General features: G+C 42.6%; 1 protein-coding gene across 1 annotated transcript; it reads right to left on the minus strand.

The window, feature by feature from the left end:
• Nucleotides 1-807: 807 nt before the first annotated feature.
• Nucleotides 808-8,702, minus strand: LOC118401512 (uncharacterized). The gene is made up of 3 exons (XM_035799081.2): nucleotides 8,264-8,702; nucleotides 6,991-7,918; nucleotides 808-1,811 (listed from the first exon to the last, which is right to left on the minus strand). The coding sequence occupies exons 1-3, from the start codon at nucleotides 8,270-8,272 to the stop codon at nucleotides 955-957; spliced, it is 1,794 nt and encodes a 597-aa protein (XP_035654974.1). The 5' UTR covers nucleotides 8,273-8,702; the 3' UTR covers nucleotides 808-954.
• Between the last annotated feature and the right edge of the window lie 6,618 nt (nucleotides 8,703-15,320).

A 15,320-nucleotide genomic window follows, 5' to 3' on the forward strand; every position in this document is an offset into this window, starting at 1 on the left:
CTCATTGCTAGAGGCATCACTACAGACACCCTGGTTTGAATTTAGGCTGTATCACAACCGGCCTTGATTGGGAGTCCCATAGGGCGGTGCACAATTGGCCCAGCGTGGTCCAGATTTCGCCAGTGTAGGCCGTCATTGTAAATAAAAATTTGTTCTTAACCGTCTTGCATAGTTAAATAAAGGTTACATTTTTAAAGTCAAATAGTAATGTTATTACTTTCCATATCCTGTTTCTCTCTCTCGTTGACCCAACTAGTATGCAATCAACATTTTGATTTAGGATAAAAAGGTTTCCCTTGTCCAACGTTTGAATTACAGTTCACAATGTTTCTCACAAAACATTTTCAAATTGCCATTCTTAAAGCATTTTACAATGTTGTAGAAGGTTGTGGTATCGTACTAGATTGTATATGCTCTTGTCCTGAAAGTCATACAGTAAAAAATAAATCAGTTTAATTTCATGTGTATGTTCAGCACTAAAGAGTCAAGACTAAAGTATACTGCAATCTAGCCTAATGAAAAGCACTAGCTGGTAGTGGTGTAGCATTGCGTGGGTGATCTTCGGGACGAGTAAGAGTTGTGATTGGAAGCATAGAGTTGTGTTCTATTGAATTCTGTGATTGAGGTCCTCTCTCGCTCCTCATTTCTGTAACTCTCATGCAGGCTACAGTTGGTAATTTAGGGAACAGTATTTATGACACGAGTTAACTGAATGAAGGTTATCTGCATTATGAGAGCGGCTGGAGACTGGTGTCACTTAGAAATATGAGGAATCATTGTCATGAATATAAGATTTTTTTTGTAATACCATTTATGAGTATTTCAACCATAACATAGCATACAACATTCAATGGTATAATTAAACACACGTCATGCTAGGACATCACACTTTGAATGTATGTATACAGTATACATTTAAAATACAATCAATGTTCTTCTATTAGTACCTGCTGACTAATATGCGGCTGCTGCCCTCCCATTACGAACGGAGAGTATATGGTGGCTAAGAGACTTAATCATCTTTTCCAGGCGAGGTTTGGGCATGGCATGGCGGCTGAACCAGTAATTATCCCAGGGCCTATACTGGCTCAGTGGGCAACAGTACATTGCATCAGAGGCGATCAGGTGGCTTCCAACACGCTTGGATACATAAAGCTTGTAGTCCCACAGGGGGCAGCGTTCTGGGTCGTCGGCCAGGCTGTGCATCCGTACGGGGCTCTGTTCTGGGAAATTAGTATTGTTCCACTCCAGGTATTCCAGTTTTTCCCCGTCGCCCGTCCCTGGGTGGGTCTCCGTGGCCGTGTGGAAGTCGGAGACTCGCCCGGGCCAGACTCCCTGGAGGTGGAACTTCCCAAAGGCCTTGAGGTTGTTGAGCAGGACCAGGTTGAGCAGCCCATCTGGTGTGGCCCTAGACAGTACCCCTGCCTGCCTCAGTGCAGCCTCCTCTTCTCTCCTCAAGCTCTGGATTACCAGGATATCTCTGTCCCACTCTCTCTGCTTCAAGTGCTGGCAGCAGCTATCCAGTTCCCTAATGGTGTTTGTGAACTCGGCTGACTTCCGGATACTGAAGCTGCAGCCCTGGTTCTGCAGATCACGGTCCAGCATACGGGCGTATGTCGTAAGAGTGCTGCTGCTCAGGGCCTGCAGGCGGGACTCCTCCCACACATACTGGAAGAAGGTGACCAATAACCTGTCCAGCTCGGCGATAGGCAGGCTGCCTGGACAGCGGGCCCCCGAATGGTTTTGAGAGTTTAGCCACATGACAAAGGTCATGAGATTGCCCAGGCTGGCCTCTGCTCTCTTTGGCCCCCCTGGAAGATAGAAAAATAACAGTCACACTATTAACCTTGCCCCAGACACCATTTACATTGAATAAACATTACAGTAATTTAAATGTGAGTAACTACAATGTAAACAATCATACTATTACCATCGATAATGGCGCCGAAGGATATGGCCACCGTTTTACGATCCCACAACCAATTGTGCTATTGTGTATGTTTTTTTGCATTATTTGTAACTTATTTTGTACATAATGTTTCTGCCGCTGTGTCTTATGACCGAAAAGAGCTTCTTGATATCAGGGCAGCGATTACTCCCCCCGTGCTGGAGGAATTCTTCAACGAGTCAGACGGGAAGGATTTACTCCAGACACCCAACAAGGCCCTCATCCCTGTCCATCCCTGCAGGAGGAAAAGACGGAGGTATCATGGACGACAGTCCGGGTGCCTTTTAAGAATACGGCGCAGAGAGGGTAATCTACCTTTACCATCGGTCCTATTAGCCAACTTACAATCAATCGATAATAAAATAGACAAACTATGAGCATGTATATACTACCAACGGAACATTAAAAAATGTAATATCTTATGTTTCACCGAGTCGTGGCTGAATGATGACAACATACAGCTGGTGGGTTTTAAGCTTTTTCGGCAGGATAGAACAGCGGCCTATTGGTAAGACGAGGCGGCGGCCTATGCATATTTGTTAACAACTGGTGCACGAAATCTAAGGAACTCTCTAGGTTTTACTCACCTGAGGTAGAGTATCCCATCATAAGCTGTAGACCACACTTTTTACCAAGAGAGTTTACATCTATATTTTTCATAGCTGTCTATATAGAGTTGAAGTCGGAAGTTTACATGCACTTAGGTTGGCGTCATTAAAACTCGTTCTTGTTAACAAACTATAGTTTTGGCAAGTCGGTTAGGACATCTACTTTGTGCATGACAAGTACTTTTTCCAACAATTGTTTACAGACAGTGAAATAATCTATCACAATTTCAGTGGGTCAGATGTTTGCATACACTAAGTTGACTGTGCCTTTAAAAAGCTTGGAACATTCCATAAAATGATGTCATGACTTTAGAAGCTTCTGATTTGAGCCAATTGGAGGTGTACCTGTGGATGTATTTCAAGGCCTACCTTCAAAATCAGTGCCTCTTTGCTTGACATCATGGGAAAATCAAAGAAATCAGCCAAGACCTCAGAAAAAAAATTGTAGCCCTCTACAAGTCTGGTTCATCCTTGGGAGCAATTTACAAATGCCTGAAGGTACTACGTTCATCTGTACAAACAATAGTATGCAAGTATAAACACCATGGGACCATGCAGCTGTAAAATCCAGACTTTATTATTATTTAAACTAGGCAAGTCAGTTAAGAACAAATTCTTATTTTCAATGATGGCCTAGGAACAGTGGGTTAACTGCCTGTTCAGGGGCAGAATGACAGATTTGTACCTTGTCAGCTCAGGGGTTTGAACTTGCACCCTTCTGGTTACTAGTCCAACATTCTAACCACTATGCCACCCCAGACTAAGGTTTGCAACTGCACATGGGGACAAAGATCATACTTTTTGGGGAAATGTCCTCTGGTCTGATGAAACAAAAATAGAACTGTTTGGCCATAATTACCATAATTATGTTTGGAGGAAAAGGGGGGGGGAGTCTTGCAAGCCGAACAACACCATCCCAACCGTAAAGCATGGGGGTGGCAGCATCATGTTGTGGGGGTGCTTTGCTACAGGAGGGACTGGTGCACTTCAGAAAATAGATGGCATCACGAGGCAGGAAAATTATGTGGCTATATTAAAGCAACATCTCAAGACATCAGTCAGGAAGTTAAAGCTTGGTCGCAAATGGGTCTTCCAAATGGACAATGCTAGTGACAATGGCCACTAGCATACTTCCAAAGTTGTGGCAAAATGGCTTAAGGACACAAAGCCCTGGCCTCAATCCTATAGAAAATGTGTGGGCAGAACTGAAAAAGTATGTGCGAGCAAGGAGGCCTACAAACCTGACTCAGTTACACCAGCTCTGTCAGGAGAAATGGGCCGAAATTCACCCAACTTATTGTGGGAAGCTACGTTTGACCCAAGTTAAACAATGCTACCAAATATTGAGTGTATGTAAACTTCTGACCCACTGGGAATGTTATGAAAGAAATAAAAGCTAAAATAAATCACTCTTCTATTATTCTGACATTTCACATTCTTAAAATAAAGTGGTGATCCTAACTGACCTAAGACAGGGAATTTTTACTCTGATTAAATATCAGGAATTGTGAAAAACTGAGTTTAAATGTATTTGGCTAAGGTGTATGTAAACTTCCGACTTCAACTGTACCACCGCGGACCAATGCTGGCACTAAGACCGCACTGTATACGGCCATAAGCAAACAGGAAAACGCTCATCCAGAGGCGGTGCTCCTAGTGGCCAGGGACTTTTCTATCAGCATGTTAAATGTGCAACCAGAGGGGGGAAAAAACCTCTAGACCACCTTTACTCCACACACAGATGCATACAAAGCTCTCCCTCGCCCTCCATTTGGCAAATCTGACCATAATTCTATCCTCCCGATTCCTGCTTACAAGCAAAAACTAAAGCAGGATGCACCAGTGACTCTGTCAATAAGAAAGTGGACAGATGAAACAGATGCTAAGTTACAGGACTGTTTTGCTAGCACAGACTGGAATATGTTCCGTGATTTTTCCGATGGCATTGAGGAGTGAGGAGTACACCACATCAGTCACTGGCTTCATCAATAAGCACATTGATGACGTCGTCCCCATAGTGACTGTGGGTACATAACCCAACCAGAAGTCATGGATTACAGGCAACATCCTCACTGACCTAAAGGGTAGAACTGCCGCTTTCAAGGAGTGGGACTCTAACCCGGAAGCCTATAAGAAATCCTGCTATGCCCTGACAAACCATCAAGCAGGCAAAGCGTCAATACAGGACTAAGATGAAATTGTACTACACCGGCTCCAACACTCGTCGGATGTGGCAGGGCTTGCAAACTATTACAGACTACTATTACAGACTACAGCCATGAGCTGCCCAGTGACACAAACCTACTAGACGAGCTAAATTACTTCTATGCTCGCTTCGAGGCAAATAACACTGAAACATGCAAGAGAGCACCAGTTGTTCCGGACGACTGTGTGATCACGCTCTCCGTAGCCGATGTGATTAAGACATTTAAACAGGTCAATATTCACAAGGCCGCATGGCTAGACGGATTACCAGGACGTGTATTCCGAGCATGTGCTGACCAACGGGCAAGTATCTTCACTGACATTTTCAACTTGTCCCTGTCTGAGTCTATAATACCAACATGTTTCAAGCAGACCACCATAGTCCCTGTGCCCAAGAACACTAAGGTAACCTGCCTAAATGACAACCAACCCGTAGCACTCAAGTCTGTAGCCATGAAATGCTTTGAAAAGCTGGTCATGGCTCACATCAACACCATTATCCCAGAAACCCTAGACCCACTCCAATTTGCATACTGCCCCAACAGATCCACAGATGATGCAATCTCTCTTGCACTCAACACTGCCCTTTCCCACCTACACAAAAGGAACACCTATGTGAGAATGCTATTCACTGACTACAGCTCAGCATTCAACACCATATTGCCCTCAAAGCTCATCACTATGCTAAGGACCCTGGGACTAAACACCTTCCTTTGCAACTGGATCCTGTACTTCGTGACGGACTGCCCCCAGGTGGTAAGGGTAGGGAACAACATCCGCCACGCTGATGCTCAACATGGGAGCCCCTCTGGGGTGCGTGCTCAGTCCCCTCCTGTACTCCCTGTTCACTCATGACTGCATGGCCAGGTACGTATCCAACACCATCATCAAGTTTGCCGATGACACAACGGTGGTAGGCCTGATCACCGACAACAATGAGACAGCCTATAGGGAGGAGGTCAGAGACCTGGCCATGTGGTGCCAGGACAACAACCTCTCCCTCAACGTGATTAAGACAAAGGAGATGGTTGTGGACTACAGGAAAAGGAGGACCGAGCACGCCCCCATTCTCATCGACGGGGCTGTAGTAGAGCAGGTTGAGAGCTTCAAGGTCTTTGGTGAACACATCACCAACAATCTACAATGGCCCAAACACACTAAGACAGTCATGAAGTGGGCACAACAAAACCTATTCCTCCTCAGGAGACTGAAAAGATTTGGCACGGGTCCTCAGATCCTCAAAAGGTTCTACAGCTGCACCATCGAAAGCATGGTTGCATCACTGCCTGGTATGGCAACTGCTCGGCCTCTGACCGCAAGGCACTACAGAGGGTAGTGTGTACGGCCCAGTACATCACTGGGGCCAAGCCTCCTCCCATCCAGGACCTCTATACCAGGCGGTGTCAGAGGAAAGCCCTAAAAATGGTCAAAGACTCCAGCCATCCTAGTCATAGACTGTTCTCTCTGCTACCACAGGGCATCGGTACCGGAGCGGCAAGTCGAGGTCCACAAGGCTTCATAACAGCTTCTACCCCCCAAGCCATAAGACTCCTGAACAGCTAATCAAAGGGCTACCCAGACCCCTCTTTTACGCTGCTGCTCCTCTTTGTTTATAATCTATGCATAGTCACGTACATATTACCTCAACTAACTGGTGCCCCCGCCCATTGACTCTGTACCGATACCCCTTGTATATAGCCTCGCTTGTTATTTTACTGCTACTGTTAATTTGTTACTTTTTTTTTCATGTTTCATGTTTTTACTCATGTTTTTTCACTTAACACTTTTTGATTAACTTCTTAAAGCAGGGGTGGGCAATTCCAGTCCTCGAGGGCCTGATTGGTGTTACAGTTCTGCCCCAGCTAACACACCTGAATCCAATAATCCCCTAATCATGATCTTCAGTTTAGAATGCACTTTGATTAATCAGCTGTGTTTGCTAGGATGGAGTAAAAGTGTGACACAAATCAGGCCCTTGAGGACTGGATTAAAGCATTATTGGTCAAGTGCTTGTAAGTAAGAATTTCACTGTCAGGTCTACCTACACCTGTTGTATTCGGCACATGTGACAAACTTTGATTTGGTGTTATAACCACTATATTCTGTGCTGTAATGTAAAGTCCTACCCACATGAAAATATATTTACCATAACCTCTGTACAAAGCAGGTGCTATTAGTAAATCTGTCCAATAATAATATACTAATCATTACCGCAGCAGATGTACTCACTTTTCTCTGCTGGTTTCTTGGGTGCTGCCTTAACCTTGCCTTTATTAAGGGGACAGTGCCCTGAGGCCGCACCTGATCTCTCAGGTGTAGGTGGGAAGACGGCAGCACTACAGGAGCCCTGCCTGTGGGTTTCACCCTGGCCCTGGAATAGGGGTTTAGGAGGGGAGAGGGAACACTGTACACCCTTAGGAGTTGCCCACTCCTCATCTTCTGGGGCACGCTCAATGTCTGAAAGGCAGCTTCGGAGAGGGGTGATGTCAAGAGCTGTAATAAGGTTTTCATTTGGGCCTGGGCTTTCCTCCTTTAGAACTGTCCTCTTCTCAATGCCCCTTCCCTCTTGGTTTGTCTCCTTGTTCTTTTGCTCTAGCTCCACCCTAACTTCCATGTTGATATTGCCTTTGGTTTGCTCCTTAACAATCATCCTAGGAAAGAATGGTTGTTTCACAGTTCTCTGCTGCTTGGACTTTAAAGTCAAGGCCTCTTCCAGCATTCTCACTGGGGCATCTCCTCGCATTCTCACTGGGGCATCTCCTCCCTCTCTTGACACATGGGTCACAAGGCTACAGAGGCTCACATCAGATTCAACCCCATTTTCATCAGTAATATTCCCAATGGATGGGGTATATACCATCTCCCCTTCCTCATCCGAGGACAGGCATTGTATTCTCCTCCTCTTGCTCCTATGACCTACATCCACCTCCTCTGTCTTTTCCTCCTCAACTTTCACCTCTGTGGCAAGTGTCAAGGCCCAGTCGAAGGCATGTCCAACCTCACATCTCCAATTAACTTTGCACTGATGCCCAACCCCTGGATTAAGTTTTCCCTTGTGCCAAAGCTTGTGGGGACAGTGGGAGCCATGAGAGTGAGCCCAAGTCACTAATTTCCTAAGATCCTCCAGCATAATACCTGCTTGGACATGGCAGGTGGGCTTTCAAAGTAACAAAAAATAAAAATGTAAGCTTTGAGTGTCTGGCAACCAGTGACAGTTAAATCAACTATTTGCATTAATCAGTGCTTGACTTGGGCAGGAGCTCATCAGAGCGGAGTACCTGCACCTCAAATGTTACATTCAATAATCCTCCCAGGAAGTATTGTTTATTTGATCAATGGGGGGGAAATATACATTTTAGCCTACTAAAATGAGGCTATCAAATCTGAAAACAGACACAATGTATGTTATAAACTACTCATCCGAGGACAGCTTAGCGTAGATATTAGAAAAGAAATGTAGCCTATTTGCAAAACTAAATCAGTGTAAAGCAAAATTCCTTACCTCTTCCATTGCTCCTATGCCTTTGCTGTAGAGTGCAAAATCAATAACGTCGATTATTGTCAAATATCTTATTACCTAATTTTTAAATGCTCTGCAAAACTAAGTTTGTGCATTTGCTTTGAAACATCAACAAGCAATCATCTAATGTTGTGACAACAGTATTTTGAATGTCATTGGCATTTTAGAACGTTCAAATACACCGCGAAAAGTATGGCATGTTTTCAAAGCGTGTGAAACGTCTCAACCAGAAGAGGTGGCTCCGCTCGACAACGCTTCGCTACAAAAGATTGACAGCTTCGTTGGCGTGGGCATGAACCTATTCAAGTAAGTAAGTCAGTACATTTTTGAAAATGTTAAACGATGTATTATTAGCTAGCTAGCTATGTAGGCTAATTAGTGTGTAGGCTAATGAGCTGCTAGCTAAATACTTGGCTATGTGAAATATCATCAGTTAGCTTTCTTCATATTAGCATGGTATCTTGATTTAGGCAGATTTATCATTTTAAATTAAAAACTCAGGCTCTAAATACATTTGTAGATTTCAGCAATGGAAGAGGGTGAAATAATTTTCTGCTCCAACTGTCATAAAAATAGTACGTTTACTAGTTAAATAGGGCGGTTTGTAGGATGACATCATGAAAAGAGTTCTCGTCCTTAGAGATGAGAACTATGAAGACAGGCAGATAATAATCAGGGCTGTGTAATTTAAATAAAATGAAACATGTTGCTTTGTGATGTCTTTCCTGAGACATGGAGAGCTGCGAAAGCCTGTCTGCAGATGAAGAGGTCCCAGTGAATGTCCCAAGAGACTGCTGGCACGTCCTTGTTATGCCATAGGTTGTATGTGTACTTATGTTATCACATGTTGTACACAACAATACAGTTACAAGTCACACACAATGTAGGCTACAAACTTATTACAACTGTAGCAGGCCAATCCTCCCGGAGGTATGCTGGGTGTGCAGGCTTCTGTTCCAGCCCAGCACTAACACACTTGATTCAATGTATCAAACCGAATGAGTTGACAATAACGTGTATTATTGATGGGCTGGAATAGAAGTCTGCTCACCCTTTAGATCAGGGAGTGGAGCAAGGTTAGCCACCTTTGGTATGATCTTTTTTTGTCCAAAATGATGCTTTCGTAAGAATAGCCTACATACTAAGATGTCTAACATTTACAAACAAGTTAGATTATTTGTACATTTTGAAATTATGTTGATTCATTCAATGTTGATTAATTGAAGTGTTTAAACTTATTTTAATTGTCCATGTAAAAACATTATTCAAGATGAACTAGTGTCAATATTTATTAATCACACATCACAATTCTGCAATAAAAATGTATGAAGGGGATCTGTCTCTAATTTGTCTGTGTTTCCTGTGTTGCTTTCTCAAATGAACATGACCCTTTTTGTCCAGTTGTGAGCTTTGCAATCTGTTTTATTTGATTTACTCGGTCTCAAGATATCAGCTGAGGTGAACCCATTTAGCAGTTTATCATAATGGAATGCATCACCAATGCAGACAGGCCTAGAGTATGATGACATTACTAGCCTAATGAGCATATACAATCCATGTGGTCATTGTACATCTGAAGCAGAGATTAGCTAAACTCACACATCATTTGCACATTGTTGAGCTAGCTATATGTTCTCGATTTAAAATGATACCTGTAGATACTGTATATGAGGCTAACCATAAACCAGATTTTGTACATTATTTTTCTGACATTAAATTGTTTAGAGTAAATTCAACCCTTGCATTCTATATACATTAATGTACATTAAAATATGTCACTGACAATTTGTAGGCTAATTAAAAATGTCTAAAATGAAAATAATGGATCATGGGGAGTGTTGTAATTCTGCCTTGTTTATTTGCTGAGAAATCTTTTAGAATACAGAGACAAAATCAGAAGTTCAGTGGCATGGAGGAGGATTGCAGACATGTTGATGGTGGGTGAAGATATATTTGCACAACAATGTTTATGTTTTACAAGTAGGCCTATGTATTTTACAGAAAGTGAGCTATAATCGTCAATCTCGTGACACAGGTCAAATGAACGCCATAAACTGAGAATCACAATGTTAAAATACCACAATCCAATTGGTAGCATAGGATAAATGCATGCTTAGTGTACCATTTACAATGGTATTGCGTGATACTGGTGAATCCTAACCTTTGTGGTGCAAATTTCACATTTTAATTTCGTCAACACATTCATAAATTGTGGCTTTGGTCAGTTTTTAGGTTTAAATAGATTTATGTTCCTAGCTAGTTAGCAGCACAAGCAAACGTATAATCTCTCTTCACCCACCAACACCAACAATCTCTGCAATCCTCCTCCATGCCATTGACTGTATGATTGTGTCTCTCTGTATTTTTACAAAGCCACATCATATAGTAATACCAATCACATCGATGACTGGCTTTCCTAGATTTTGTTGTTGTTGTGCTTGCCCGGAACTAATCACAGGTAGAACTATGTTTCATGTACGGAATATTTTCAAGCAAACATCTGCTCCTCACCTGATTGGTTAACGGAAGCGGTGGCCGCGTGATATTTGCATAAAGTAGAGCAGAGATTTTTCAACCTCACAATCGCTTGCGTATTGCTTCGCGTGCCCCTTTTGAGAATGAATGGGGCGGGGCTTCGTCTGACATTTGGAAGTGGTGGAAACCCTACGTCAGTTAACCGCACGATGGCGCTCAAGCGCAGATTTAACAGCACACGGCAGCACATGAAACGGCGAACCCGTTTCCAAGGCAATCGAACACACTTGACCAACATAATCGTGTGTGACACTGCCGATAATAACCAGCACACTATTAAGATTGTCCTAAAAATTCGAATTGATTATTGGCCATGATTTGGATGGAGTGTAGGCTCCCGCGTGTTGCAACAGTCTAAGGCACTGCATCCTGGGCTGTATCACAACTGGCTGTGATTGGGAGTCCCATAGGGTGGCGCACAATGGGCACAGCCACTGGGGAGACAGGCCCAGCCAATTGGAATTATTTTTTTCCCCACGAAAGGGCTTTATTACAGACAGAAATACTCCTCAGTCTCATCAGCTGTCCGGGTGGCTGGTGTCAGGCGATCCCGCAGGTGACTAAGCCAGATGCGGAGGTCCTGGGCTGGCATGGTTACACGTTGTCTGCGGTTGTGAGGCCGGTTGGACGTACTGCCAAATTCTCTAAAACAATGTTCGAGGCGGCTTATGGTAGAGAAATTAACATTAAATTATCTGCACACAGCTCTAGTGGATATTCCTTCAGTCAGCATGCCAATTGCACGCTCCCTCAAAACTTGAGACATCTGTGGCATTGCGTTGTGTAACAAAGCTGCACATTTTAGAGTGGCCTTTTATTGTCCCCAGCACAAGTTACACCTGTGTAATGATCATGCTGTTTAATCAGCTTCTTGATATGCCACACTTAATCAGGTGGATTATCTTGTCAAAGGAGAAGTGTTGACTAACAGGGATGTAAACAAATTTGTGCACAACATTTTTGAGAAATAAGCTTTTTGTGTATATGGAAAATGTCTGGAATCTTTTATTTCAGCTCATGAAATATGGAACCAACACTACATGTTGCGTTTATATTTTTGTTCCGTATACATTTAGCGGAATTTTATGAAGGGAAAGATTTGTTTGAGAAGTTTTCAAAATACTTTCAATATTATTAATTTCCATGTCGGCTCTATTGCCGCGTTTACGTGCTAGTTGGAAGTAGGAAACTTAACTGGTAGAAAGATGATCCCGAGTTTTCCACTCGGGAAGTATGAAATACGTCTGATGGCTTCTGACAGAGTTAGCACATCCAGTTGGTTGCATTTAATAAAACAGGTTGTTTCTTTACATGGTGGGACAGCTGATACTTATATTAAAATATATAGGCTATTTTAAATGTTGTTAATATTAAGAAAAATATTTGTGAAAAAAAAGTTCTGATTGTCCAGTCTTTCAAGAATCCCTGAGGTATATCTATGGCTCTGATAGCTGAACCATATGTTTGGATTTGTATAAATAAGAAGCAACTTTATATTAGTATGTCTTGCATTATTACTCATGTATTTATTTCACACTGTTAGGTAGGGGTACATCTTTGGAACTATCAGAATAGAATTGTTCACATATTCCCTTTCAGAACATGCAGCCCTAGACAGACCTGTATTGTAGCTCAATGTATTTTGGCTGTGTGATGCATCCGCTACAAGACCATGGTGCTTGCCTACGGAGCTGTGAGGGGAACGGCACCTCAGTACCTCCAGGCTCTGATCAGGCCCTACACCCAAACAAGGGCACTGCGTTCATCCACCGCTGGCCTGCTCGCCTCCCTACCACTGAGGAAGTACAGTTCCCGCTCAGCCCAGTCAAAACTGTTTGCTGCTCTGGCCCCCCAATGGTGGAACAAACTCCATCACGACGCCAGGACAGCGGAGTCAATCACCACCTTCCGGAGACACCTGAAACCCCACCTCTTTAAGGAATACCTAGGATAGGATAAGTAATCCTTCTCACCCCCCCCCCTAAAAGATTTAGATGCACTATTGTAAAGTGGCTGTTCCACTGGATGTCATAAGGTGAATGCACCAATTTGTAAGTCGCTCTGGATAAGAGCGTCTGCTAAATGACTTAAATGTAAATGTAATGATGAATGGTGTAGGGCAGGCTATGAGCCTAAAGAAACAATGGGCTTCAGTCTGGTCTGGTCTATGGTGGACACATCAATTATTCATCAATGGGCAGGTGTATCACCTGCACCCAAACAGAATGGTAATTTTCTGAAAGGGAGCATGTGAGGTAATTATTTATGGTGTGTTACCTGATATACAGAGATGCTTGTGAGATACTGTTGGCAGGTGAGTTGAGGAGCTTCCACTGCAATTGGCACACATGAAGTTTATTTCCTTCCAGTATTTATTCAGTGTATGTACAGAATGTACACTGAACAAAAATATAAATGCAACATGTAAAGTTTTGACCCCATGTTTCATGAGCTGAAATAAACACTGCCAGAAATGTTCTATACACACAAAAAGCTTATTTCTTTCAAATGTTGTGCACTATTTTTTTTACATCCCTGTTAGTGAGCATGTATCTTTTGCCAAGATAATCCATTCACCTGAGAGGTGTGGCATGTCAAGAAGCTGATTAAACAGCATGATCATTACACAGGTGCACCTTGTGCTGGGGACAATAAAAGGCCACAGTAAAATGTGCAGTTTTGTCAAGCAACACAATGCCACAGATGTATCAAGTTTTGAGGGAGAGTGCAATTGGAACGCTGATCGCAGGAACGTCCACCAGAGCTGTTGTTATTGTTACTTACTGTATTTTATTGTGTTACTTTTAATTATTTTTTACTTTAGTTTATTTGGTAAATATTTTTTTAACTCTTCTTAAACTGCACTGTTGGTTAAGGGCTTGTAAGTAAGCATTTCACTGTAAGTTCTACCTACACTTCTTGTATTCGGCGCATGTGATAAATAAAGATTGATTTGAGTTGTTGCCAGACAATTGAATGTTTGTTTCTCTACCACAAGCTGCCTCCAATGTCGTTTTTGAGAATTTATCCAACCTGCTTCACAACCGCAGACCACGTGTATGGCCACTGGATGTCAACGTTGTGGACCGAGTGCCCCATGGTGGCGGGGGGATTATGGTATGGGCAGGCATAACCTTGATAAGGAACACAATTGGCATTTTATCGATGGCAATTTGAATGCACAGAGATACCATGACGAGATCCTGAGGCCCATTGTCGTGCCATTCATCCACCACCATCCCTTCATGTTTCAGCATGATAATGCACGGCCCCATGTTGTGAGGCTCTGTGCACAATTCCTGGAAACTGAACATGTCCCAGTTTTTCTAGGGCCTGCATACTCACCAGGCATGTCACACATTGTGCATGTTTGGGATGCTCTGGATCGACGTATACGACAGCATGTTCCAGTTCCTGCCAATATCCAGAAACTTCACACAGCCATTGAAGAGGAATGGGACAACATTCCACAGGTCAAAATCAACAGCCTGATCAACTCTATGTGAAGGAAATGTGTCATGCTGCATGAGGCAAATGTTGGTCACACCAGATACTGATTGATTTTCTGACCCATGACCCCACTTTTTTTTTAAAGGTATCTGTGACCAACAGATGTATATCTGTATTCCCAGTCATGTGAAATCCATAGATTATGGCCAAATGTATTTATTTCAATTGACTGATTTTTACATGATCTTTAAAATTGTTCCATGATGCGTCTATATTTTTGTTCAGTATATGTTGACATGATGCAAATAATCTGTACATGTTAATAAAAAAACGTACATTGTATTTTAATAGATTATCTTTCATCTGCACAGTTGTCGTTGTCAGTGTAGCCTAGTTATGACATTTTACATACATTGCATTCAACCCATCTCTCCTTATGTTGTTTAATTGTTAAATTTTAAATGAAGGGAAGAGGAATTTAGATTTTTTTTTGTATAGGATGTTGCCATTGCAGTGAGGCATTTTAGGTCCAGGTGGTATGGGGGCTCGGTCTCCCTGTCCACTACAGAGGTTTTACCACATCAAAGAGTCCCATAGCCTTTGATGCCAAACAAGGTTGAAATCTAATCCGCCTAGATAAATGTCCGATCAGGCAGCTGCACAGGGTAGCCTATGCACTGACATCGGCAAAGGGAGGTGAAGGTTTTCAACAAGAAATTCCCGACTGTTTTTTGTCTTCCCAGTATCTCATACATTTGCCAAGGACATGCTCACAGATTTAGGCCTACATCTTACGAAACAAGAACGACTTTGTGCCTATAGGCCCATCTGTAGGATATATATTTTTTTTTATTCATAGCGAGCCAAGTAATTTGGATAGATTGCCAAAACATTTACTGACATTAACATAATTGATAGCATCTTTGTCCTTTATTTTTTCTTTAGGCATATGAAGAATACTTGATTGCCCATTTCCCTTACATTTCCCTCTGAAAACATATACGCAGTTCCATCACAAATGAATCCTGCATAAAAATTATGAAATGCATAAACT

Source organism: Oncorhynchus keta, chromosome 22 (assembly GCF_023373465.1).
Source record: "Oncorhynchus keta strain PuntledgeMale-10-30-2019 chromosome 22, Oket_V2, whole genome shotgun sequence".
Taxonomy (NCBI): Eukaryota; Metazoa; Chordata; class Actinopteri; order Salmoniformes; family Salmonidae; genus Oncorhynchus; species Oncorhynchus keta.